Raw genomic sequence first — 23,832 nt, forward strand, 5'->3', positions numbered from 1 at the left:
TTTCCTTTATTGCTTTTTATAAAGAGCACTGGAAGGCAATGTTGAGGGTAGAGATGTTATCTTATTTCTATGAAATCTTGGCACTCTTTTCTGATTTTGATGTCTTAAGAGAGTATTTCTACTAGCTAACCACTTCAGATTGTACTGAGACCACTCTGATGTCTTTATTGACATCTTAATTTTCTAGAAGGTGCATTTCTATCTTGTTTACTTGATCTTTATCCATAAGCAAATTGAGTCCTGCAGATGTGCAAGGAGGTACGTAAATAAGTAGGGGACAATCTGAGACCAAAGTCCAGGTTTTCTGGAAAGTAACTTTAGAAATCATAACTCACATATTGAAATACAGCCAACCTCAGGGCTTGCTTTCAGGTTTAAGGGGCAGTGTGTGTTGTGTGATAGAACGAGAAAGGAATGTCTAATTAATGTCAGGTCACATGCTATTATTGGAAGTTTTGGGGGTTGCTGTAATGGCACATCTGTATTTTGGAATTGAGATTTTAGATTTTCAAAAGGAAATACACTGCATATAATGTTATTGTCTAATAAATATCTCTGTTACCCTTGGGGTTTGAAGGAGCATTATTGAACCAAACACATTAGTATTTTTACAGCAAAAAGTAGCAGTATTCGCATTTAGTGGAATAAATAGATGGTATATAGGCTAGTCAGGTTTGTCTGCTTATAATCATAGTTTAGGTCATGCCAGATTTTGTGGCCAAATAGGTTAGGAATATACTTTCTGTTTTCAGAGCCTTCTCAGAATTGTGGCTAGGGGTTGTGGATCTCTACTGGAGCTCTCGGTACTTGTAAAAAATCTATAGGGCCCTGTTAGAACATTATCAATCAAGACAAATGGTTATCATGCTTGTTTTAGAATAATGGAAAAAGACATGTAAGTTTAGTGATGGTAAAGTGAGGAGTGCAGGAGAACTCAACGTTTTTTGAGCATTTTGGTATACTAAGACTTTACATATGTAATCTCAGTTATTTCCATCTTAGAGCTCAGAATAGGAGTCACAAAGGGGTGATTTAAACTTGATCTGGGCCACTTAATAAGTAGTAGAGATGTAAAATATTTAGGTAATATAAATTTGTATATGTATTTTAATTATACATTTACCTTTCCTAACCAGCTCTCAACCCCCATCTCCCCAAAGATTTAAGTCTACCTTCCATTCTCACTAGATGTTTTCTTTTATTTCTTTTTTTTTTTTTTGAAACAGGGTCTCGCTCTGTCACCCAGGCTGCAGTACAATGGTATGATCTTGGGTCACTGCAGCCTTTGCCTCTTCGGTACAAGCAATTCTTGTGCCTCAGCCTCCCAAGTAGCTGGGACTACAGACATGCACCACCATGCCTGGCTAATTTTTGTATTTTTAGTAGAGTTGAGGTTTTGCCATGTTGCCCAGGCTGGTCTCAAACTGAGCTCAAGCAATCCACTCACCTCGGCTTCCCAAAAGTGCTGGGATTACAAGTGTGAACCATCACACCCAGTCCTCACTAGATGTTTTAATGAACATTTGGGAAACATTAATTTTCTTTTATCACTTGAAGGCGGAGGAACTGATTATTCATATGTATATTCTTAGCCCTTTCCCTTAATTATAGTGAAAGTGATATCTCACTTTTGCCTTACTTAAGGGAATATATTCAGTGTAATTTTAGATTTTTATTATGAAACTGTGCTGTGTAGTAGTTAGAGACTGAAAATAAATTCCTTTGATAATAAGGTGTGTAGACTGTGGAGGCTCAAACTGAAACGGTGTTCACCAGGTACATTGTAAATTGCTGGCACCTGTGCGCATTGAAGCAGTTGGGAGATGTGAATTTTTATATATCACCCACTAAATGGTCTGTGCTTCTGGTTATGTGTTTGCTTCTGCGCATCCTGCACATACCTGGCCTATATTCTCTTCTTTCTTTCTTTCCTTCTTTTTTTTTTTTTTTTTTCTTTAGAGATGGAATCTTGCTCTGTCAACCAGGCTGGAGTGCAGTGGCACAATCTCAGCTCACTGCAACCTCCGCCTGCTGGGTTCAAGCAATTCTCCTGCCTCAGCCTCCCGAGTAGCTGGGATTACAGGCGCCCACCACCACGCCCAGCTAATTTTTGTATTTTTAGTAGAGACGGGGTTTCGCCGTGTTGGCCAGGCTGGTCTTGAATCCTGACCTCAGGTTGATCTGCCCTCCTTGGCCTCCCAAAGTCCTGGGATTTCAGGCGTGAGCCACTGTGCCCAGCCCTGTATTCTCTTTTCAAGACATTTTGTGGTGTACTGGAAAGGCATTGGACCTAGAGTTACAGATCTGGATTTGAATTTCAGCTCTTGTCACTAGCAAATGTGTGACTCTGGAGTCACTTGACGTTTAACCAGAATTTTCTAATCAGAGAACTGGGGATAATCAAGTAAAAAATGGCTTTGTAAAACAAAATAAATTCCTCTATAAATGTTAGCTATTCTTTTTGTGTCATCCTTTCCAAAATCTGCAGTGATTTCTTCTTGCTATAAAAATATGGTTGAGAATTCCTAGAAAGTGTTTGAAGGTCCTATTTTTGTTTGAGCTGAGTCAGTTCCTGGAGTTGTTTGGCTTCCACAACTTTGCTCATTGACTTTGCCTGTTGACCCTACTGACTTGATGCCATCTAATCACTCCTTGGTGACTTCCAAATCCTACGTAATTTTTAAGACTTAAAATTGCAGTTTGGGCCGGGCATGGAGGCTTACGCCTGTAATCCCAGCACTTTGGGAGGCCGAGGCAGGCAGATCACCTGAGGTTGGGAGTTTGAGACCAGCCTGACCAACATGGAGAAACCCCGTGTCTACTAAAAATACAATATGAGCTGGGCGTGGTGCCGCGTGCCTGTAATCCCAACTACTTGGGAGGCAGAGGCAGGAGAATTGCTTGAACCCGGGAGGCAGAGGTTGTGGTGAGCCGAGATTGTGCTATTGCACTCCAGCCTGGGCAACAAGAGCAAAACTCCGTCTCCAAAAACAAAACAAAAATGGTCAGGTAATTGAAATTACAAATAGTTTAAAGATATTAAGCATTTCCTAGGAGAGTGAGTTCTCCTCAGCAGCATAGAGGTGTCTGTTGATGTTAATTATTTAGGAAGTCTTAAACATCCCACTAGACTCATTCTTTTAAAACCTGCTACTCTTGTTTGCCAAGTTAACATATTAAAAATACTAATGGTGCTTTCTTTGTTTTAGATACCTAATTTTATGCTGTTTTATGTAAATATTTGTTAATATAAAATATTTGTGAGCTCTATTCAGAAAACGTTTTCTTGACTGGGTGTGGTGGCTCACACCTGTAGTCCCGGCACTTTGAGAGACCAGGAGTTCAAGACCAGCCTGGCAAACGTGGCGAAATCCTGTTTACTAAAAATATAAAAAAATCAGTTGGGTGTGGTGGTGTACACCTGTAGTTGTAGCTATTCGAGAGGCTGAGGCATGAAAATCCAAGAGGTGGAGGCTGCAGTGAGCTGAGATCTAGCCACTGCACTCCAGCCTGGGTGACAGAGTGAGACTCTGTTTTAAACAAACAAACAAAAACATTTTCTTGGCTAGGTGTGGTGATTTCATGCCTGTAATCCCAGCACTTTAGGAGGCTGAGGTGGGAGGATCGCTTGAGGCTAGGAGTTCGAGACCAGCCTGGGCAAATAACGAGACCTTGTCTCTACTAAAAATTAAAAAAATAACCAGCCGAGTGTGATGGTGCGTGCCTGTAGTCCCAGCTACCCAGGAGACTGAGATGGGAGGACTGCTTGAGCTCAGGAGGTTGAGGCTACAGCAGGCTATGGTCCTGCCACTGCACTTCAGCCTGGGTGACAGAGTGAGATCTGGTCTCAAGGAAAACCAAAAGATAAAAATAATTTTAAAAAACCCCCAAATTTTCTTTAGTCTGTTTCTTTCCATGCAGCATATAACATAGGATTTGATGCCTTTATAAATATTTAAGAAGTACTTGATTGGTTATCTGAATTGAAGGATTGCTCTGTCCACGTGTCCTGGGACGGGCAAGGTGTATGGTAGGCCCCACCTGTGTTTATGAGGTTTATGATACTGCTCTTGCTGTGACGTGGCAGTACAACAGCCTTATAGCATAATGACTGTTAACCAAGAAACTTGTTTTCTGGCTTGTGCATTTATATGACATCTTCTTCACATAAACAGGCAAAGTATTAAATCAGAGTTAGCTCTGCATCTAATGAACTGCCTTTATTCCTTATTAAATTGGGATCTTTTGTTTTCTCTTTATAGGTATAATGTCATTATTCTTTGGCTGCTTTCAAGATTTTTCTCTTGGTTTAGTTTATAGAGGTTTAATGATGATGTGTGTTGGCATGGATTTCTTTGAGTTTATTCTGTTGGGCTTTGGTTAGCTTCTTGAGTCTTAGGTTTTATGTCTCGCCAAATTTGACAAGTTTTCAGCCACTATATTTGAGTACTTTTTCACCCCTGTTCTCTTTTTCCTCTCCCTCCAGGACTGCAGTGACATGAATGTAGATGTATGTTTGACTAGGCTCCACAGGTTTCTCCTGCTCTGTTCATTTGTTTTCTGTGTCGTTCATGTGGGGTAATTTCTGTTGTTCTTTCTTCCAGTTCCCTGTTGGTTTTCTCTCTCCCCTCCATGTTGCTCAGCCCATCCACTGGGGGTTTTTATTTTCTTTATTGTATTTTTTTCAGTTACAAATTTTCCATTTATTTTTTCCTTATAGTTTTCTATCTTATTTTTACTGAGGCTTCCTATTTCTTTGCCAAGGCTATGTTTTCGTTTATTTCAAAAATGTTCATAATTGCTCACTGAAGCATTTTTGTTGTGACTGCTTTAAAATTTTGGTCAGATAATTCTAATGACTTTGTCATCTTAGTGTTGGCCTTTTCATTTAGTTTGAGATCTTCCTGATTCTTGGACTGATGTAATTTTTTATTGAAACCTGGACATTTTCAGATTATGTTGGGAGACTCTGGGTCTTATTTAACCTTTCTATTTTAACTGGCTTTTTTGACACCCCTCAGAGCAGGGAAAGAGGGAGGGGCATCACCACCCTGTTACCGCCAGGTGTTAGAATTCCAGTTTCTCTCTCAACGTCCATTGGCATCTGAGGTCGGGGGGAGGGGGAGGCTCCTTGTTACTACTGGGTGTCAGGAGAGAGTTCAGACTACCACCTGGTGAGGGTGGCCTTGTACTTAGTGGGCCATAACAAAAATCCTGACTTCGCTGGGCTTCCTCTGACACCACCCTGGTGTAGGTGTTGGGGTGCTTCCTAAGCCTTGTGAGGGTGGAAATGTAGGCTCTTCACCTCAGCCTCTGCTGGGGCTAGGAAAGGTGTCCACATTTTTTTCCGTGGGTTTGGCTGGAACAGGAAGGTTAGTGTTTAGAAACATTTTCTCTCTGGCTAGGCTGCCCTTTTCCTAGTTCTTTGCTAGAGAGATCAGGCTTTAATTGGGGTTTTGGATTTTTGTTTTGTTGTTGTTGTTTTGGTTGTCTGTACCCATTGGCATTTCTGGGTGGCTGCTGCTTCACTTCCAAAGCTGGGGATTATGAGGCAAAAGGAAAATCCAGAAAAACTAAGGAACCTACCACCATGGCTTGCCTTGGGTCTTGAGCTCCCTAGATGATCATCACCTTTTGGGTGATGATCTTTTGAGTCTTAGGTTTGTTTTATATATAATATCCAGGGATTTCAGTTGTATAAGCAGGAGGAATAGGAAAAAGTATGTCTATTCCATCTTCTTCACTTCTTTAAAAAACACGTTAGTCTGAATATCTTCAAATATCAGTAGTGCATAGAAAATGAATTATTTTTTACTTTTTCTTTTTTACCAACTCATTCAGTGTCTTATGCTGAGGTTTAGTTGCAATTACATGTAACGAAATTGAACATTTTATTTTTTCTTTTCATCTTTATTGCAGATTCTGATGCTCACAGTACCACCTCAAGTGCCTCCCCAGCTCAATCTCCCTGTTACAGTAACCAGTCAGATGATGGCTCAGATACAGAGATGGCTTCTGGTTCTAACAGAACACCAGTTTTTTCCTTTTTAGATCTCACATACTGGAAAAGGTAAAAGAAACAGAAAATATCTCTCTAACCAGCAAACCATCTTAATTACGGGCAGTGTTTTTCTACCTTAGCAATTAAATGGCATTTGGCAAACGGTAACACACGATTGCAGTGGATTAAGCAGGAATTGAGCAGGGAAGTGGGAGTTTGTATATTCTTCCTATTAAAATTTCTTTAAAATAAAAATCACATCAAGGTACCTACATTTCCTATTGCTAGATAAGTGGAGTAGAAAGACAATATGCAGTGGAGAGAATCAGTAAAACTAAGAGTTGGTCCTTCAAAAAGACGTGACCAAAAAAATACTAGAGATAAAGTGGATCAGGAAAAGGAGATAATACACATAAGCAATTTTAGGAAAGAGAAAAGAGACTTAGGTATAAAGCAGACATTTAAAAAATAATAGGATATTATAGACAACTTTATGCCAACAAATTTTAACATACAGGTGAAGCAGGTACAGTACTAGAAAAAAGACATTTTGCTAAAGCTGTCTCAAGAAAAAGTGAAAAACTGAGATAATCTCGTAATAAATTGATTCATGCCAGGCGTGATGGCTCACACCTGTAATCCTAGCATTTTGGGAGGCCAAGGTGAGGGGATTGCTTGAGCCTAGGAGGTTAGGGTTGCAGTAAGCTATTATTGCACCATTGCACTCCAGCCTGGTGACAAAGCAAGACTCTATTAAAAAAAAAAAAAAAAAAAGTCACAATAGGCAAGTTGTACTAAACATCCAGGAACAGATGATTGGGGCCTATGCACTGGCTTTTCCAGACTATGGATAAAATAGAGCATAGGCCCTAAGCATTTTTAAGGCTGATATAAGTTTGATACCAAAACAATACATCATCAGCCACTAGGGTTATTCTAGGTATGTAAGATTGGTTTGAACATGAGAAGATCAACTAATATAATTTACCACATTGACAGTTTCTTTTTTGAGATAGAGTTTTGCTCTGTTGCCCAAGCTGTAGTGCAATGGCTCGATCTCGGCTCACTGCAACCTCTGCCTCCCGGGTTCAAGTGATTCTCCTGCCTCAGCCTCCTCCCGAGTAGCTGTGATTACAGGCACATGGCCACCATGCCTGGCTAAATTTTTGTATTTTTAGTAGAAAAGGGGTTTCACCATGTTGGTCAGGCTGGTCTCGAACTCCTGACCTTAGGTGATCCACCCGCCTCAGCCTCCCAAAGTGTTGGGATTACAGGCGTGAGCCACCATGCCCAGCCCACATTGATAGTTTCTAAAGGAAGGTGTTGTCTTCTTAGTGGTGCAAAGAAGGAGTTTGACAAATTTGAACATTCCTTTAAGGTTTAAAAAAAAAAAAAAAGTTTTAGCAAAATAGGAATAGAAGGAAACTTTTTTACTTAGACAACAGGTATCTTACAAAAAGTACAAAAGTACATAATACATAATTGTGATAAAATGAAAGCATTTTCTCTATGATCAGGAACAAATCAAGAGTGTTGAGTATCACCATTTCTATTCAGCATTATCCAGAAGGTTCTAACCAATACAGTATTGGTAGCAGTAGTGGTAGTGGTAGTACCAGTAGTAGTAAAGACTTTAGAACAGTGCCTAGCGCGTAGTGTAAGTGCTTTAAAGTACTTTAAACCACCTTTAAGTTTGCATTTATTTAATCTTTTTTTTTTTTTTTTTTGAGACAGAGTTTCACTCTGTAGCCCAGACTGGAGTGCAGTGATGTTATCTTGGCTCACTGCAGTGTCCGCCTCCTGGGCTCAGGCGATTCTCCCACCTTAGCCACCCAAATAGCTGGGTCTACAGGCACGCACCACCATGCCTGGCTAACTTTTGTATTTTAGTAGAGATGGGGTTTCACCATATTGGCCAGGCTGGTCTTGAACTTCTAGCCTCAAGTGATCTGCCTGCCTTGACCTCCCAAAGTGCTGGGATTACAGGTGTGAGATACTGCACCTGGCCTTATTTAGTCTTTATAACAATTCTGTGAAGCATTATGTGAAAACACAGGTACAAAGAGGAAGTACTTTGTTTAAGGTTACACAGTAAGTAGAGCAGGATTTAAATCTAGGCAGTTTGGCATTAGAATGATACATTTTATCATAGTGTTAGGAAATATAAAATAATGTAGTAAAATATCAAAAGCCCTTTGGAGGAGTTATGTAAAAATCATACAATATTGTTGAATAACATTTATTTATGTGTGTGTGTGTGTGTGTATAGAGAGAGAGAGAGAGACTCGCTCTGTCGCCTAGGCTGGAGTGCAGTGGTGCGATCTTGGCTCACTGCAACCTCCACTTCCTGGGTTCAAGCAATTTTCCTGTCTCAGCCTCTGGAGTAGCTGGGATTACAGCCATGCACCACCACACCCTGCTAATTTTTGTGTTTTTAGTAGAGATGGGGTTTCACCATGCTGGCCAGGCTGATAGTGAACTCCTGACCTCAGGTGATCTGCCCGCCTCGGCCTCCCAAAGTGCTGGGTTACAGGCATGAACCACCGCACCCGGTTGTTGAGTAACATTTAAAGACACCTAAATAAATTGAGAGGTGTAGCACATTCATAGATATTATTAAACTGACTGTTAGGGAGATGATCACTTTGTAGATTCAGGGTAATTGCAGTCAAAACCCCAACATATTTATGGAACTTTACAAGCTAATTTATAATTTACGTAGAAAAGCAAAGGGCCCAAAATAGGCATCTTCAGAAGAAAAAGAAAGATGTGGATAAACTTGCCCGAACAGAAATCAAGACATATTATAAAGCCATGGTAATTAATGTGTTCGGGACTAGGAATAGAAAAATAAACCAATGGAATAGTATAGAGAGCCTGGAAACAAGCCCACATACGTATATAGCACTTGTTATGTGATACATGATGTGGGGGTGATTGGTGGGCGAAAATGGTCTGTTCAATAAGTATTGCTAGGATATTAAAAACAACATGGTTATTCATGTGGAAAAATTGGGCTTGGGTTCCCTACCTCACACCATAGACAAACACCAATTACAGATGCATTAAAGTAGAAAATAGATTATGACTTCTGAGTGGGAAAGGATTTTTTTCTGAGAAAGTATTAAGCATTTAAGAAACCCTCCAGGGTTGATTACGTTATAATTATGAACTTAAATTCATCAAATAATACCATAAAGAAAATGAAATGATATCCAGCACATATATCTGACAAAGGATTAGTATCTGGAATATACAAACAACTCCTACAATGGAAGAAAAAGATAAACCAACAGAAAAATGGACACACTTAGAAAGGAATCATGAAATAACTCATTAAATGATAATGTGTTGAAACTTTTTGAAAATCAAGGAAATACAAAGTAAAATTTCAATGAGATACCATTTTATACTCATTAGATTGGTGAAAAAACTAAAATAAAATCTATTACCAAATGTTGGAGAGAGGGTAAGGAATGATGAGAACACTGTCAGTTATAGGTGTAAATAGTTATAACCATGTAGATAAATGGCCGTTTTTGAGTAAAGTTGAAAGATGTTCCCATTCCTATATGCCAGCAATATAAACTAGTAAAAACCTTTAGGATGTATCCACTGATTTATACATTAAAATAAGAGTAGATAAGAATATTATACATAAGTTAAAATGAAATAAAGCTCTATAACAATATATATGGATCTCAATGTTGACTAAAACATTGCAGAATACATTGTGATTGTGTGTGTGTGTGTGTGTGTGTGTGTGTGTGTGTGTGTAATGGATAACTGTGCAGTATGATTAGAGATGCCAACATACGGTGAAACCATGAAGTATGAAGAAAAGGGAGTGATAAACCTAAAATTAAGTGGGGAGAGGATGAGATGAGGTGGGATGGGACTGTGGAGGGGCCTGCAGGGGACTTCATAGCAAATGATCTTATTTCCCTTAGAGTATGTGGTCTGTAGGCATTCTTACTGTGTTGTCATTTTTGACGCCTTTGCTAACACACACACTGTTTTTTTTTTTTTTTTTTTTTTTTGAGACAGAGTTTTGCTCTGTCTCCTAGGCTGGAGTGCAGTGGTGTGATTTTGGCTCACTGCAACCTCCGCCTCATGGGTTCAAGTGATTCTGCTGCCTCAGTCTCCCAAGTAGCTGGGACTACAGGCACGTGCCACCGCGCCTGGCTAATTTTTGCATTTTTAGTAGAGATGGGGTTTTGCCATGTTGGCCAGGCTGGTCTCGATCTCCTAACCTCAAGTTATCTGCCCACCTCAGCCTCCCAAACTGCTGAGATTACAGGTGTAAGCCACCACACCCAGCCCACACATCTATTTTTATCTACTCAGTATTTAATTAAAAATTACCACTCAAGCACTTACGAGTTGATAAAGAAAAAAAAATTAAATATATATAAAAAATTGCTGGCTGCATCAGCCTGTTTATGGTGGCTGATTTTTTTTTCAAGAGTTGGCGATTTTGGAGGAAATAGTTAACAACATCAGGGGCAGCCTTTGAAACTGACTGCTGTCTTTCAAAATGCCATCTTCCTCAATATTTGAGAAGATTCCAGTGGCCTTTAAGGCAGCTGGGTAATTCCCCTTCTCTAGCTAATTGGGGTTACTCTAGGAGCCCCTTCACTTGGAATATGCAAGACTGTAGAAGCACAACTCTTTGGTTATATTGGACTAGTTATAATAGTGAGTAGATTTCTTTTGTATTCATATTTTGCTTCCTTATTAATGTATCTTGGTCTCCATTTTGTCTTTTAGACAGAAGATATGTTGTGGGATCATCTATAAAGGCCGTTTTGGGGAAGTCCTCATTGACACACATCTCTTCAAGCCTTGCTGCAGCAATAAGAAAGCAGCTGCCGAGAAGCCAGAGGAGCAGGGGCCAGAGCCTCTGCCCATCTCGACTCAGGAGTGGTGACTGAGGTTTTTATGTAGAAGGGGAACAGAAAAAAAAAAACATCTAAATTTTGAAAAGACCACAAAGCAACAAACTGACCCTTTTTTTTTTTTTTTTTTGATTCGGAGTTTTGCTCTTGTTACCCAGGCTGGAGTGCAGTTGTGTGATCTTGGCTCACTGCAACTTCCGTCTCCCGGGTTCAAGTGATTCTCCTGCCTCAGCCTCCCAAGTAGCTGGGTTTATAGGTGCCTGCCACCAGACCCGGCTAATTTTTTAGTTTTAGTAGAGACGGGATTTCACCACGTTGGCCAGGCTGGTCTCAAATGACCCTCTTATTTTTAACTTGGATACCTGCTATTCTGCCAAAAGACAATTTCTAGAGTAGTTTTGAATGGGTTGATTTCCCCCAGTCCCACAAACTCTGAAGCCAGTGTCTAGCTTACTAAAAAAAGAGTTGTACATAATATTTAAGATGCTGAGTATTTCATAGGAAAGCTGAATGCTGCTGTAAAGTGCTCTTTAAGTCTTTTTTTTTTTTTTTATCCCCTTCTAATGAATGAAACTAGGGGAATTTCAGGGGACAGAGATGGGATTTGTTGTATGATAAACTGTATGTAGTTTTTAGTCTTTCTGTATTGAGAAGCAGTGGTTGGGGCATTTTTAAGATGGCTGGCTACTCTTGTTTTCCCTCATGATAATAGATTTGTCATAACTCAGTAACTTGCCCCTAGAGGTAGTTGTTAATAATTTTGAAATATTAAGGTCTTGCCAAGCTTTGATGATTCAAACCTGTACTACTGATTATTAAGAAGGACAGACTGAGCTTTCTGTTGCAAATGGAGAAAGTAATTTCTAAATATACAGAGAGGTAACTTGACTATATATGTTGCATCCTGTGCCTCCCTTCATATTAATATTTGATAAAGATTTTAATTTATGTAAAACTTCTAAAGCGGAATCAAAGTTCCTCTTGGGGAAATGGCAAGTCTTTAGGACAGGCGAGACCCTGTATGAATAGTACCAAAGCATTACTGCATGGTAGAGAACACACTCAATTAAAAATGGTAAGCTATCTGAAAAATAAAATGTGCAAGTCTTCAGGATGGCACAAAACAAAGGTTAATGCTTCTTGGGGCACATTACTTAGAGGGCTTGCTGAGTGTGTAAATATAATTGACTTTTGTTTGTGTTACATGACTTCTGTGACTTCATTGAAAATCTGCACAATTCAGTTTCAGCTCTGGATTACTTCAGTTGACCTTTGTGAAGGTTTTTATCTGTGTAGAATGGGTGTTTGACTTGTTTTAGCCTATTAAGTTTTTATTTTCTTTCACTCTGTATTAAAAGTAAAACTTACTAAAAGAAAAGAGGTTTGTGTTCACATTAAATGGTTTTGGTTTGGCTTCTTTTAGTCAAGCTTTCTGAGCATTGAGATATCCTGAACTTAGAGCTCTTCAATCCTAAGATTTTCATGAAAAGCCTCTCGCTTGAACCCAAACCAGAGTACTCTTACTGCCTCTTTTCTAAATGTTCAGGAAAAGCATCGCCAGTTCAGTCTTTTCAGAATGAGGGAGAAACATTTGCCTGCCTTGTAATAACAAGACTCCGTGCTTATTTTTTAAACTGCATTTTAAAAATTGGATAGTATAATAATAAGGAGTAAGCCACCTTTTATAGGTACCCTGTAGTTTTATAGTTCTTAATCTAAACATTTTATATTTCCTTCTTTTGGAGAAAACCTACATGCTACAAGCCACCATATGCACAGACTATACAGTGAGTTGAGTTGGCTCTCCCACAGTCTTTGAGGCGAATTACAAAAGTCCAGCCATTATCATCCTCCTGAGTTACTTTGAAATGATTTTTTTTGTACATTTTGGCTGCAGTATTGGTGGTAGAATATACTATAATATGGATCATCTCTACTTCTGTATTTATTTATTTATTACTAGACCTCAACCACAGTCTTCTTTTTCCCCTTCCACCTCTTTTTGCCTGTAGGTTGTACTGTATGTAGTCATGCACTTTGTATTAATATATTAGAAATCTACAGATCTGTTTTGTACTTTTTATACTGTTGGATACTTATAATCAAAACTTTTACTAGGGTATTGAATAAATCTAGTCTTATTAGAAAATAAAAGGAGCTGTTTTGTGGCTTTGTTTGACAGGTCTTCAGTAAGAATAATGTTTTTGGCCTTCACATATACTCAGTTTAAGTGCTTAGTATTAATAACAAGCCATGAAGGGAATAAATAAATTCCTCTTTACTGAGACATAGACTTTGGAATAAAAGACATTTTAACTGATGTGCACAATTATTAATCTAGTGGATAAGTTGGATTTAAAAGGAAGAACAAAATGTTCCCAGTACTTTTCACTGTCTGTGGTTTTATTACTGTCTATGGGCATAGTGGGGAGCATCACTGAGACTTTAGGGAAACTATAAAAGTTGGAAGGGTGGTGGCATCAGGGGGTTGGACCCTGGTTCTCAAGTTCCTAGCTCTGCCCCTTGTTAGTCATTTGAGTTAAATATGGGAATATTTACTTCACAGGATTATGAGGAATCCTAAGAGGTGTAATCCATATCAAACTTTTAGAAACCAATGGTTTCATTACCTGGGAAAGGTAATAAAGGGCCAGACTTTTTATACTACTGTTAGTATTTAAATTTGCTTTGGGATAGTCTGGATGGTTTGGCTGCCACCTAATACAGTTTCTATGAAATTAACAAGGTAACTAAGGAAGTTGACAGTACCTGTATTATCTATTGCTATGTCCTAAATTACCACAAATTTAGTGGCTTAAAACAAATGCGTCTCAGTTTCTGTCTGAGCATGGTTTAGATAGGTCCTTTAGAAAGCTCATGGTCTCATCTGCATTGCCACCTGGTGATTTGGGAAGAACTCATTTCAGCCTCACTCGGCTGGCAGAATTCAGTTCTTGCCACTGCAGGGCTGAGTGCCCAGACCTCTCACTGGTTGTCAGCTGGAGGCCCCCCCTTAGTTCCCTGCCAGCTGGGTGCTCCCTGCATGGTCTGGCTGCTGACCGGACCACTGACATGATACTGTCACTACCAGCAAGTGTCGAGAGCCAAGCTGCCAGCAAGAGGGGTCTTTTCAGGTCCTGCCCATATCCAAGGGGAGAGGCTCATACGAAGGATTGGACACCAAGAGGTGCGGGTGGGGCTAATGGGAAGGCACCTAGAGTTTGTCACATCGTTTTTTTTTTTTTTTTTTTTTAACGGAATCTCTTTAAATTGGTCCTCTCGCCCTACAATGCAAATGCTTTGTGTAGCAAGTGAAAAGAAAAATGGCTCTCACAATATGAAAAACCCTGGCTGGGCACTGTGGCTCATGCCTGTAATCCCAGCACTTTGGGAGGCCCAGGCGGGTGGATCACTTGAGGTCAGGAGCTCAAGTCCAACCAGGCCAACATGGTGAAAACCCGTCTCTACTAAAAATAAAATTAGCCAGGCATGGGGGCATGCGCCTGTGGTCCTAGCCACTCGAGAGATTGAGGCAGGAGAATTGCTTGAACCCAGGAGGTAGAGGTTGCAGTGAGCCGAGTCGGGCCACTGCACTCCAGTCTGGGTGACAGAGCGAGACTCCATCTCCAAAGAAAAAAAAGAAAGGAAAAGACCTACTGTTGGGCCAGGCGCTTTCAAACATTGTTTAATAAAGTAACCCTGCAAAGTAAAAAAAAGTCTATTTACAGGTAAGAGGAGGTGCCAGGAGGTCATGTAACTTGAATGAAAGAATCTGCTTTTCTTACTTGAAAGCCTTTGTTCTCTAAACTGTCTCCTGTCTGCTATAGTAATGCTGTCCTAACCCTCATTGGAAACTATTCCCTGGGTCTCTTCTTGCCTCCCTTCTTTCTGAAGGCTGAAATGAGGGGCAAGTTTAACTTTTGCAGATACGTTGATCTTTAACTTAATCAAATTTTGTTTTTTAATTTTGGTAATGTTCAAAGTACCTATTATCTGTCTTTCTGTGGAGAAAACTGCTAGAGGTTTAGTGAAACGATTATCTTAAAACAAATCATCAAGGTAGCTGCTCAGCAGTGAACAATAGAAGGTACCCTGGGAGCCTCTTTTATTCAGCGTCCCTAGAACAGTTTCCTAGTGCCCCAGATTTAGCATTGTAGTGGCCAGGCAATCATTTTTGTGTGACATTCAGTGAACTCGGAAGGGAGGAGAAAGCCAAATTGGATCAAAGATAGATAATTTCACAGGCTCATGTTCTCAAAGAAAGGGATCTGCGGGTTCTGTCTAACAATTTCTCAAGCTGTGGAGTTTGGTTACTCATTGTAGTCATGAGAATGCTTTAGGTATCAAATACCTTATACCCTGGTTAGAAACTGCTTGTTATTGTATGTTGACTAGGGGGTCTTAGACAAACTTAGTTGCAAGCTTTAGCGTAAAAGAACTTAGTCATTCAGTTTAGAGAGAGACAAAAGATTTTTTTTGCGAAAGCCTGCTCTTTGTCTGAAAGGGAAAAATGATTTATTCTGTTTTACAGCATTTATTCTCTAAACATCTATGGCTTACACTAGCTTAACTTTGTCTCCAGGTATTGGCTTTTTTTTTTTTTTTTTAGGCAGAGTCTTGCTCTTGTTGCCCAGGCTGGAGTGCAATGGCATGATCTCGGCTCACTGCAACCTCCGCCTCCTGGGTTCAAGCGATCCTCCTGCCTCAGCCTCCCGAGTAGCTGGGATTACAGGCGCCTGCCACCACGCCCAGCCAATTTTATATTTTTAGTAGAGATAGGGTTTCACCATGTTGGCCAGGCTGGTCTTGAACTTCTAACCTCAGGTGACCCACCTGCCTCAGCCTCCCAAAGTGCTGGGATTATAGAGATGAGCCACCACGCCCAGCCAGTATTGGCTTTTTACAAATAAAAGAGAAAGATTGTTTTTGCTTACATTTATATTTAAATCTCAAAATAATTAGAACTAAAAAAATCTCAAATTATTTAGTAAATTCCTGGTAGAGTTAAAATAGAAACCCGAACAACTATACTGTTTTTTTTCTCCTTTCCTTTTCTTTTTTTTTTTGGAGACGAGTCTCACTGTGTAGCCCAGGCTAGAGAGCAGTGGCTCAATCTCAGCTCACTGCAACCTCTGCCTCCTGGGTTCAAGGAATTCTCCCACCTCAGCCTCCTGAGTAGCTGTGATTACAGGCATGTGCCACCATGCCTGGCTAATTTTTGTATTTTCTGGTAGAGACAGGGTTTTGCCATGTTTGCCAGACTGGTCTCGAACTCCTGACCTCAAGTGATCTGCTCGCCTCAGCCTCCCAAAGTGCTGGGATTACTGGTGTGACCCACCATGCCTGGCCATACTGTTTTTTTTTTTTTTCCCCCTCAAGTAAGTGTATACTTGGCCTCCATTAACTTTACAAATCTCTTCGATGTTGATCTGTCACTGATGGCTTCTTCATGGGACATTCCAAAGCCTTTATCTTATTTACCCAGCCTCTCCACAGTACTTAATACGATTGACAGTTTCTTTGTTGAAATACTCTTGGTTGAAAACACACTTTCCAGGTTTTCCTTGGACCTCAGATGCTCACTGGCCCAGGCTTCATCTTCAGCCTTCTTCCCAGATCATCTCCATTCCATGGTCCCAGATACCATATGAAATATGCAGACATCTCCCATATCTGTCTCTAGAGATTTTCATCAGTCCTGCTGGCTTACTGAAATTGGATAATTTGAGGAAAGTTTAATAAAGGGACCTTTACAAAGTTGTATGTAGGGTAAAGGGAAACCTCAGGGTGAGTATAGTTCTTGGGACTAGTAACATTGGAGTCCTGTTACTACTACTCCTGGGTCTGAAGATTGAATAGAGGGAGTTGGTTAATGGAATCAGGAGACCAATGGGCTATCTAAACAGAGTGGGGGCCTGGAGGAGGCAGTAGGAGTAAATATTCTCACTCTCCAGATTGGCCAACTCCATCATTAGTGCCTTCACACCTGTTTGTTTTCTCTGACCCATTTCCCCACCATCCTGTAACTAGGCCACACCTACTTATTTATCCTTCAGGTTTAAGCTGAGGCATCACTTGGGGAAGCATTCCAGAATAATTCCTCTTTCTTCCAACACACACACGTACAAAATAACATGCTACATGGGTTCCGAGAGAGCATGAAGCATGTCTGTTTAGTCACCACTACAGCTCCCAGAGGGGTCGATTAGGATATATTAACAGCAGGGTCACAATAAATATTTATACTGATTGATTGCTTACAACTTGGTATTTTCAGAAATCATATTCAGAGGAGAGTTGGATTTATCCCAACTGTCTTGATGAATTTTATTCAAGAATCTTAAAAAATACTTTGAAGAAATTTTAAGTACACAGAAAAGTTGAAAGAATAGTATAATAGTATAACTTTCACCTGGATCCACAAATGCAACATTTTACCATATGTGCTTTATCTAATTTCTTTTGCTGAATCATTTGAAAGTAAATTGTAACACCATGATACTTCACCCCTAAATACACATTCATCTAGGAATAAAAGAATATTCTCTTCCCTAGCCATAATGTCATTGCCATATCTGAGCTGATTAAGAATAACTCAATATCCAATATGATAGATCTGTATGGAATAAATTGTCCCTATCATCCCAAAGTGTCTTTTTTTTTTTTTTTTTTGAGACGGAGTCTCGCTCTGTCGCCCAGGCTGGAGTGCAGTGGCGCGATCTCGGCTCACTGCAAGCTCCGCCTCCCAGGTTCACGCCCTTCTCCTGCCTCAGCCTCTCCGAGTAGCTGGGACTACAGGCCTGTGCCACCATGCCTGGCTAACTTCTTTTTTGGTAGGGATGGGGTCTCACTGTTGTCCAGGCTTGGTTGTTTTCTTAGTAGATGTGGATTTTACTGTTGGCGAAGATATAGCATAGATCGTGTGGTGCCTCTGTTACTGCATCATGTCAAGAAGCACACGATGTCAGGCTGTCCCACTGTTGGTGATGCTAAGATTAATCGCTGTGTTAAGATCGCCAGATCTTTTTCCATTTTAAAGTATATATCTTTTCTTTTGTAAATGAACAAAATAATCTGGGGGGTAATACTATGAGACTTTTAAAACAACCTTTCACTGAGCACCTACGTACAAGGCCCTACTAAGTGTTCTATGTCGTCCCTTGATGCTTGAGAAACCATGTGGCTAGAATCGTGAAGTCCTTTCTGAGAATCGTAGCATACTAAGATTGTGGGGTCTTTTTCTTGTCATTTAATTGTGTGTGACTTTTATTTTCTATTCAGAAGTAAGTATGTAGTGGATAGGGGGTAAGGATTATGTTTGGCACGTGAGCTTATTAGTTAATATCACCAGGGCATAGATGAATAAACAATGGAATTAGAGTCAGGAGACTTGAATTTAAATCCTGGTTTTGCTACTTACTGGCTTTATGATCTTTGATAATTTTTCTCTGAGCTCATTTCCTTTGTAAGTGGAGGAAATAATACCAAACACAGCTGTAGTAAGAGTAAAATGAGGATCATAGAGGGCCTGGCCTATAATAGGTGCACAGTGATAAGCACCTAATGATAAGCTTGTTCCCTCATTTGTTCTTTAATCTTTAGCAATGAAGTCTAATTGGATATGCTAAGAATGAAAACTTTTTTCATCTGTAGTTATGATGAACACAGGAAAGGTCTTAAACAGTTCACATCAGCAACCACCCCTCTGCCCCCATAAAAATGCTCAAAGCTTTCTTAGGTTTCAGTGCTTAAAGGAGAATACGTATTCACTACAAGATTATTATGCTTTGGCAGCACATGAATCCCAGGATTGGGAAATTGTATAGAGGGCATGAAGCTATGCCAGATATAATTAAGCTGCACAAAAAGTATGTTGAAATCCAGAGGGTGGTCAAGATAGGCTCTCAGGATGATTTTTTGAAGGAATGATTATATTAGATTCAGGGAGTACATGTGCAGGTTTGTTACTTGGGTATATTGCATGATGCTGAGGTTTGGGGTGTGAATGATCCTGTCACTCAGATAGTAAGCACAGTACCTAACAGTTTTTCAACCCTTGTCACCTTCCCCCTTCCAGTAGTCCCCGGTGTCTGTTGTTGCCGTCTTTTTATGTCCATGAGTACCCAAGGTTTGGCTTCCACTTATGAATGAGTACATATGGTATTTGGTTTTCTGTTCCTGTGTTAATTTGTTTCGGGTAGGCCTACTTAGGATGGTTTTTGAAGAGTAAAATTTGGCTGTGCTGTAACAGCTCTGTGGAACCAATTCATAAAACATGCTGAAATAGTACAACACACCTCTTAGCCTCAAGGCCCAAAGTTCCAAGCATAGTTAGTTTAAGCCAGGCCGGTTGCCTGCTTTGGCCAGTCTAGACTCCTTGAACAACTCCAAGGGAGCAAGCACCATTCAAGTTATAGGTTACAGAGATGGTGCTCCTTTTGCCCAGTTATGCTAGTGCTAAAGACAATGCCATTTGAGTGCACAGTTCCAGGGTGCTTGTGGCTCTAGCAGCTTGAGGCTGCTTCTTTAGCTCTTTATCAGGCAGATTTTCTTCTTCTTCTTCTTTTTTCTAATAGAGCTGGGGTCTTGCTGTATTGGTCAGGCTGGCCTCAAACTCCTGGCCTCAGGCAGTCCTCCTGTCTTGGCCTCCCAAAGTGCGGAGATTACAGATGTGAGCTATTACTCCTGGTCCAGGCAGATTTTCTTTATAACTTTTTTTGTTGTTGTTCTTTTCCAAGTAAGCCAGTGATGAGAGATGCAGTAAGCATTATCTTTATGACTGTATCTAGAGCATCCTTGGGATGCCAGTTTCAATTGTTAAAAGGAAAATAGTCTGTCATAATGCAGTTAATTTTTTTTTTGAGACAGAGTCTCTCACCCAGGCTGGAGTGCAATGGCGTGATCTCGGCTCACTGCAACCTCCACCTCCCAGGTTCAAGCCATTCTCCTGCCTCAGCTTCCTGAGTAGCTGGGATTACAGGCGTGTGCCACCATGCCCGGCTAATTTTTGTATTTGACGGGGTTGCACCATGTTGGTCAGGGTGGTCTCGAACTCCAGACCTCGTGATCCGCCTGCCTTGGCCTCCCAAAGTGCTGGGATTACAGGTGTGAGCCACTGCACCTGGGCAATGCAGTTAATTATAAATTTCATTTTCTTCTGAAGAGCTAAAACTATTTGATATATGATTCCCAGTAAACTGTGAATTATTGAGGAGGCTGCCAGGAAGAACTAGCTAAGCCCTTTGCTGCTACTGTGACCAGCAACTTTTCCATCCTGGCCATGCAGCTTCCTTTATCACGTATTGCCGTATGAATGTCCACTAGGTGGTGCTAGTCACACTTCATACGCAGTGTTGTAGGCACATCTAGTGTAACACAGTTTTTACAGATGCAGAAGCCTACCTTATGGTTACCCAGTGAGTTAAAACTGGAGTTATTTCATTGCTTCATCCACAGTCAGCTAAACAATTATTTCACCTCAACTGTAAACCTTAGAAACACGTTTTAAAAGTTTGGAGAACCTAATTTCTATTTCCCTCTGACCAAGATAATTTTAATCTTTAATAACAGCTAAGAGCCAACCCTTACTTTTTCTGCAATTAATTTTGTATTATCACAAAGGAGGAAGAAAGTATATTTGTATCCACCTTCTTCCTTCCCAAATGCCATTTTCCTAGAAGACTGCCGTTGCGGATAAAGACATGCAATGTGATTTGCAACCAGACATGGTGGCCACATTTCTAAACTTTAAGACAGCTGGATTTCTGTCCAGTGTATTTTTGGAGATTGAGTTGATGTCATACAATTAAGGCCAGAAGCTACCAAACCTTTCCTAGAGTCTCCAGTCAATCTGGTTGTGAATGCAGCGTGTTGCCACTGTCTTTAAAGCTGTGATTTCTAAAGTTTTTTTTTTTTTTTGAGACGGAGTCTCGCTCTGTCACCCAGCCTGGAGTGCAGTGGCGTGATCTCGGCTCACTGCAAGCTCCGCCTCCCGGGTTCCTGCCATTCTTCTGCCTCAGCCTCCCCAATAGCTGGGACTACAGGCGCCCGCCACCACGTCCAGCTAATTTTTTTGTATTTTTAGTAGAGATGTGGTTTCACCATGTTAGCCAGGATGGTCTCGATCTCCTGACCTTGTGATCCGCCTGGCCCATTGAAGTGTACAAAGTAAAAATTAGAACTCCTATTTCTGTTGATTTTTCCTCATTTTCTCTCCTGTCCTGTTTGTATATGTTTTATAATTTACATAATATTAGCAGAGTCCTACCTGTGCACAGTTCATAATAAGGAAGCATGCTGGGGCACATATACTTTTTTTTTTTAATAATTGGAGAGAGATAAAAAAGGTTTGGAGAGAGCTGTATACTTCTCTGTGCATTACATTTCAATAAGAAGTTTAGTTTACTTTTTTTTTTTTTTGAGATGGAGCCTGCTCTGTCACAGTGCAGTGCTGCGATCTCAGCTCACTGCAACCTCCGCCTCCCGGGTTCAAGCAATTCTCCTGCCTCAGCCTCCCAAGCAGCTGGCACTGCAGGTGTGCGCCACCACACCCGGCTAATTTTTCTACTTTTAGTAGAGATGGGGTTCCGCCATGTTGGCCAGGGTGGTCTCAAACTCCTGACCTCAAGTGATCTGCCCACCTTGGCCTCCCAAAATGTTGGGATTACAGGTATGAGCCACTGCGCCTGGCCAGAAGTTTACTTTTTCAAGTACCTGAAGATCACTAATAATTTTAGAGTGATGGAGGGTTGGAAATGGGGGCGTTTATTTTCAAGTCCAAGAGATCATTTTGGTTGGTGAAATATTACAGAAAATGGGCTATGGACCTTTCCTGGATTTGAGGGAGAAGAAGAAACGATAGTTGCCAGAACTGTTTTGTGTTATGCGCTTATCAAACGTTTGTTTCCTCTCTCACAGTGTAATGTCCCCTCCCCCTGCCTTTATCGCATACAGGAGTGTGTTTTTCAGAACGGGATACCCTCCCTGGGGAGTCAAGTTATTGAGCGTGCCTTGTCATCGGTGGAAAGGAAAAACAAAAACAAAAACAAAAACAAAAACTGGGCAGTTACCTGGGAGCATCTAGTTTCTTCCTTTGCCTGCCATTCAGTTGGGTAACTACAATTCCCAGCCTCGAATTATTTTTTCTTAATCATGTTGAAAATCCATGGAAAATAGTAAGAATGACCAAACTGGTCTGTTCATTAAGAATGGGTCTCCACATTGGCCGGTTTTACTATTAAGCGCATTGAAATGGGCCATGACAGATAAAGTTACTCGCCAGGCTTTTTAAAGAAGGTTGAAAATGGATGGTAGAAAATCAGCAGTTAAATTTAGATTCAGCAGTTGTAAAAATGAAGCTCCACAGCTGCCCTAACATGACAGATAATAAAGAATACAAGAAACACTAGGAAAAGGTTCACCTGGAACAGAATCAAGTCACGATATTGTGGGAGAGATGATCAGTGGATGGAGAAGCCAAGAAAACTTATTTCAGGGAAAACAAATGTGATTCCATAACTTAGCAGTACAGTAATAGATGTCGCAAAGTACTAGAAGTTTATTTATTTATTCAACCATCTATTTAACAAATATTGAGATCTTATTCCACATCAGATGCGGAACTCGGTGCTAGGAATATTATGGCAGATGACACAGTATTCTTGCAATCAAATGCCTTCTAGTCCTGGAAAGTAGTAAGAAATGCTAAGACAGGGAGAAGTACAGAGTGCTGTGTTAGTATGTAGAAAAGGTTCCTAAACCTGTCCCACTCGTTTAGGAGAAGGTATCGATTTACCATTTATTGAGCATTTTGTGCCAGACACTGTGCTAGGCACTCTGCTTTAAAAACTAGGCTCAGAAAAGAGGCTTAGAAAGGCTAACTAATAAGAAACTTTTTTTTTTTTTTTAATGAGACAGGGTCTTGCTCTGCCACCCAGGCTGGAGTGCAGTGGCATGACCTTGGCTCACTGTAGCCTCAACCTCCTGGGGTCAAGTGATCCTCCTGCTTCAGCCTCCTGTGTGGCTGGGGCCACAGGTGTAGCGCCCTCACACCCAGCTAGTTTTTCAATTTTTTGTAGAGACGAGTGTCTCACTTTGTTGTCCAGGCTGGTCTTGAACTCCTGGGCTTAAGTGATCCTCCAGTCTCAGTCCCCCGAAGTGCTGGAATTATAGGTGTGAGCCACTGTGCCTGGCCAGTAAGAAACTAATTTGATGCGAATACCGACAATTCTTTAAGAAGAAAGCTGAGAAACTGAAAAATAATTTGAAAAGTATCTATAGATAAAAGAAACAATTTAGCCACCAAAATTTTAAGCTGTCCTGTGTACAATCATTTTCAAACTTTTTGTCAAAGTATAATACACACAGAGAAGTGACTATTATAAATGTAGAACTCAATGGATTTTAACAACTGAGCATTTCTATGTAACCTGCATCCAGTTTAAGAAATGGAACATGGCCAGGTGTGGTGGCTCACGCCTGTAATTCCAGCACTTTGGAAGGCTGAGGCAGGCGGATCACCTGAGGTTGGGAGTTTGAGACCAGCCTGACCATCATGGAGAAACCCCGCCTGTACTAAAAATACAAAATTAGCTGGGTGTGGTGGTGGGCACCTGTAATCCCAGCTACTCAGGAGGCTGAGGCAGGAAAATCACTTGAACCCCGGAGGCAGAGGTTGCAGTGAGCCGAGATCACACCATTGCTCTCCAGCCTGGGCAATAAGAGCAAAACTCCACCACACACACAACAAAAAAACAAAAAAACCCAAAAGAAGTGGAGCATTACCAGTTTTCAGAAGCCCACTCACCTGTGCTCCATTCCTTCCCAGTCACTAACTTTCTTCCCAAGGGCAACTGTTGTCCCGACTTATAACAATATAGATTAATTTACCCATTTTTGTACTTTATGTAAATGGAACTGTATAGCATGTACTCT

General features: G+C 40.6%; 1 protein-coding gene across 10 annotated transcripts in view; it reads left to right on the forward strand.

Moving 5' to 3' along the window:
* Positions 1-13,056, forward strand: part of SINHCAF (SIN3-HDAC complex associated factor) — an 80,629-nt gene extending 67,573 nt beyond the window's left edge. For all 10 annotated transcript variants that reach the window (XM_058442909.1, XM_058442910.1, XM_032159994.2 and 7 more), the window contains 2 exons: positions 5,920-6,070; positions 10,772-13,056. In XM_058442909.1, coding sequence (XP_058298892.1) covers positions 5,920-6,070; positions 10,772-10,931 — 311 coding nt within the window. In that variant the 3' untranslated portion in view covers positions 10,932-13,056. The remainder of the gene's footprint in view (positions 1-5,919; positions 6,071-10,771) is intronic.
* Positions 13,057-23,832: the final 10,776 nt, after the last annotated feature.

This window comes from Hylobates moloch, unplaced genomic scaffold (genome assembly GCF_009828535.3).
Source record: "Hylobates moloch isolate HMO894 unplaced genomic scaffold, HMol_V3 SCAFFOLD_8, whole genome shotgun sequence".
NCBI lineage: Eukaryota > Metazoa > Chordata > Mammalia > Primates > Hylobatidae > Hylobates > Hylobates moloch.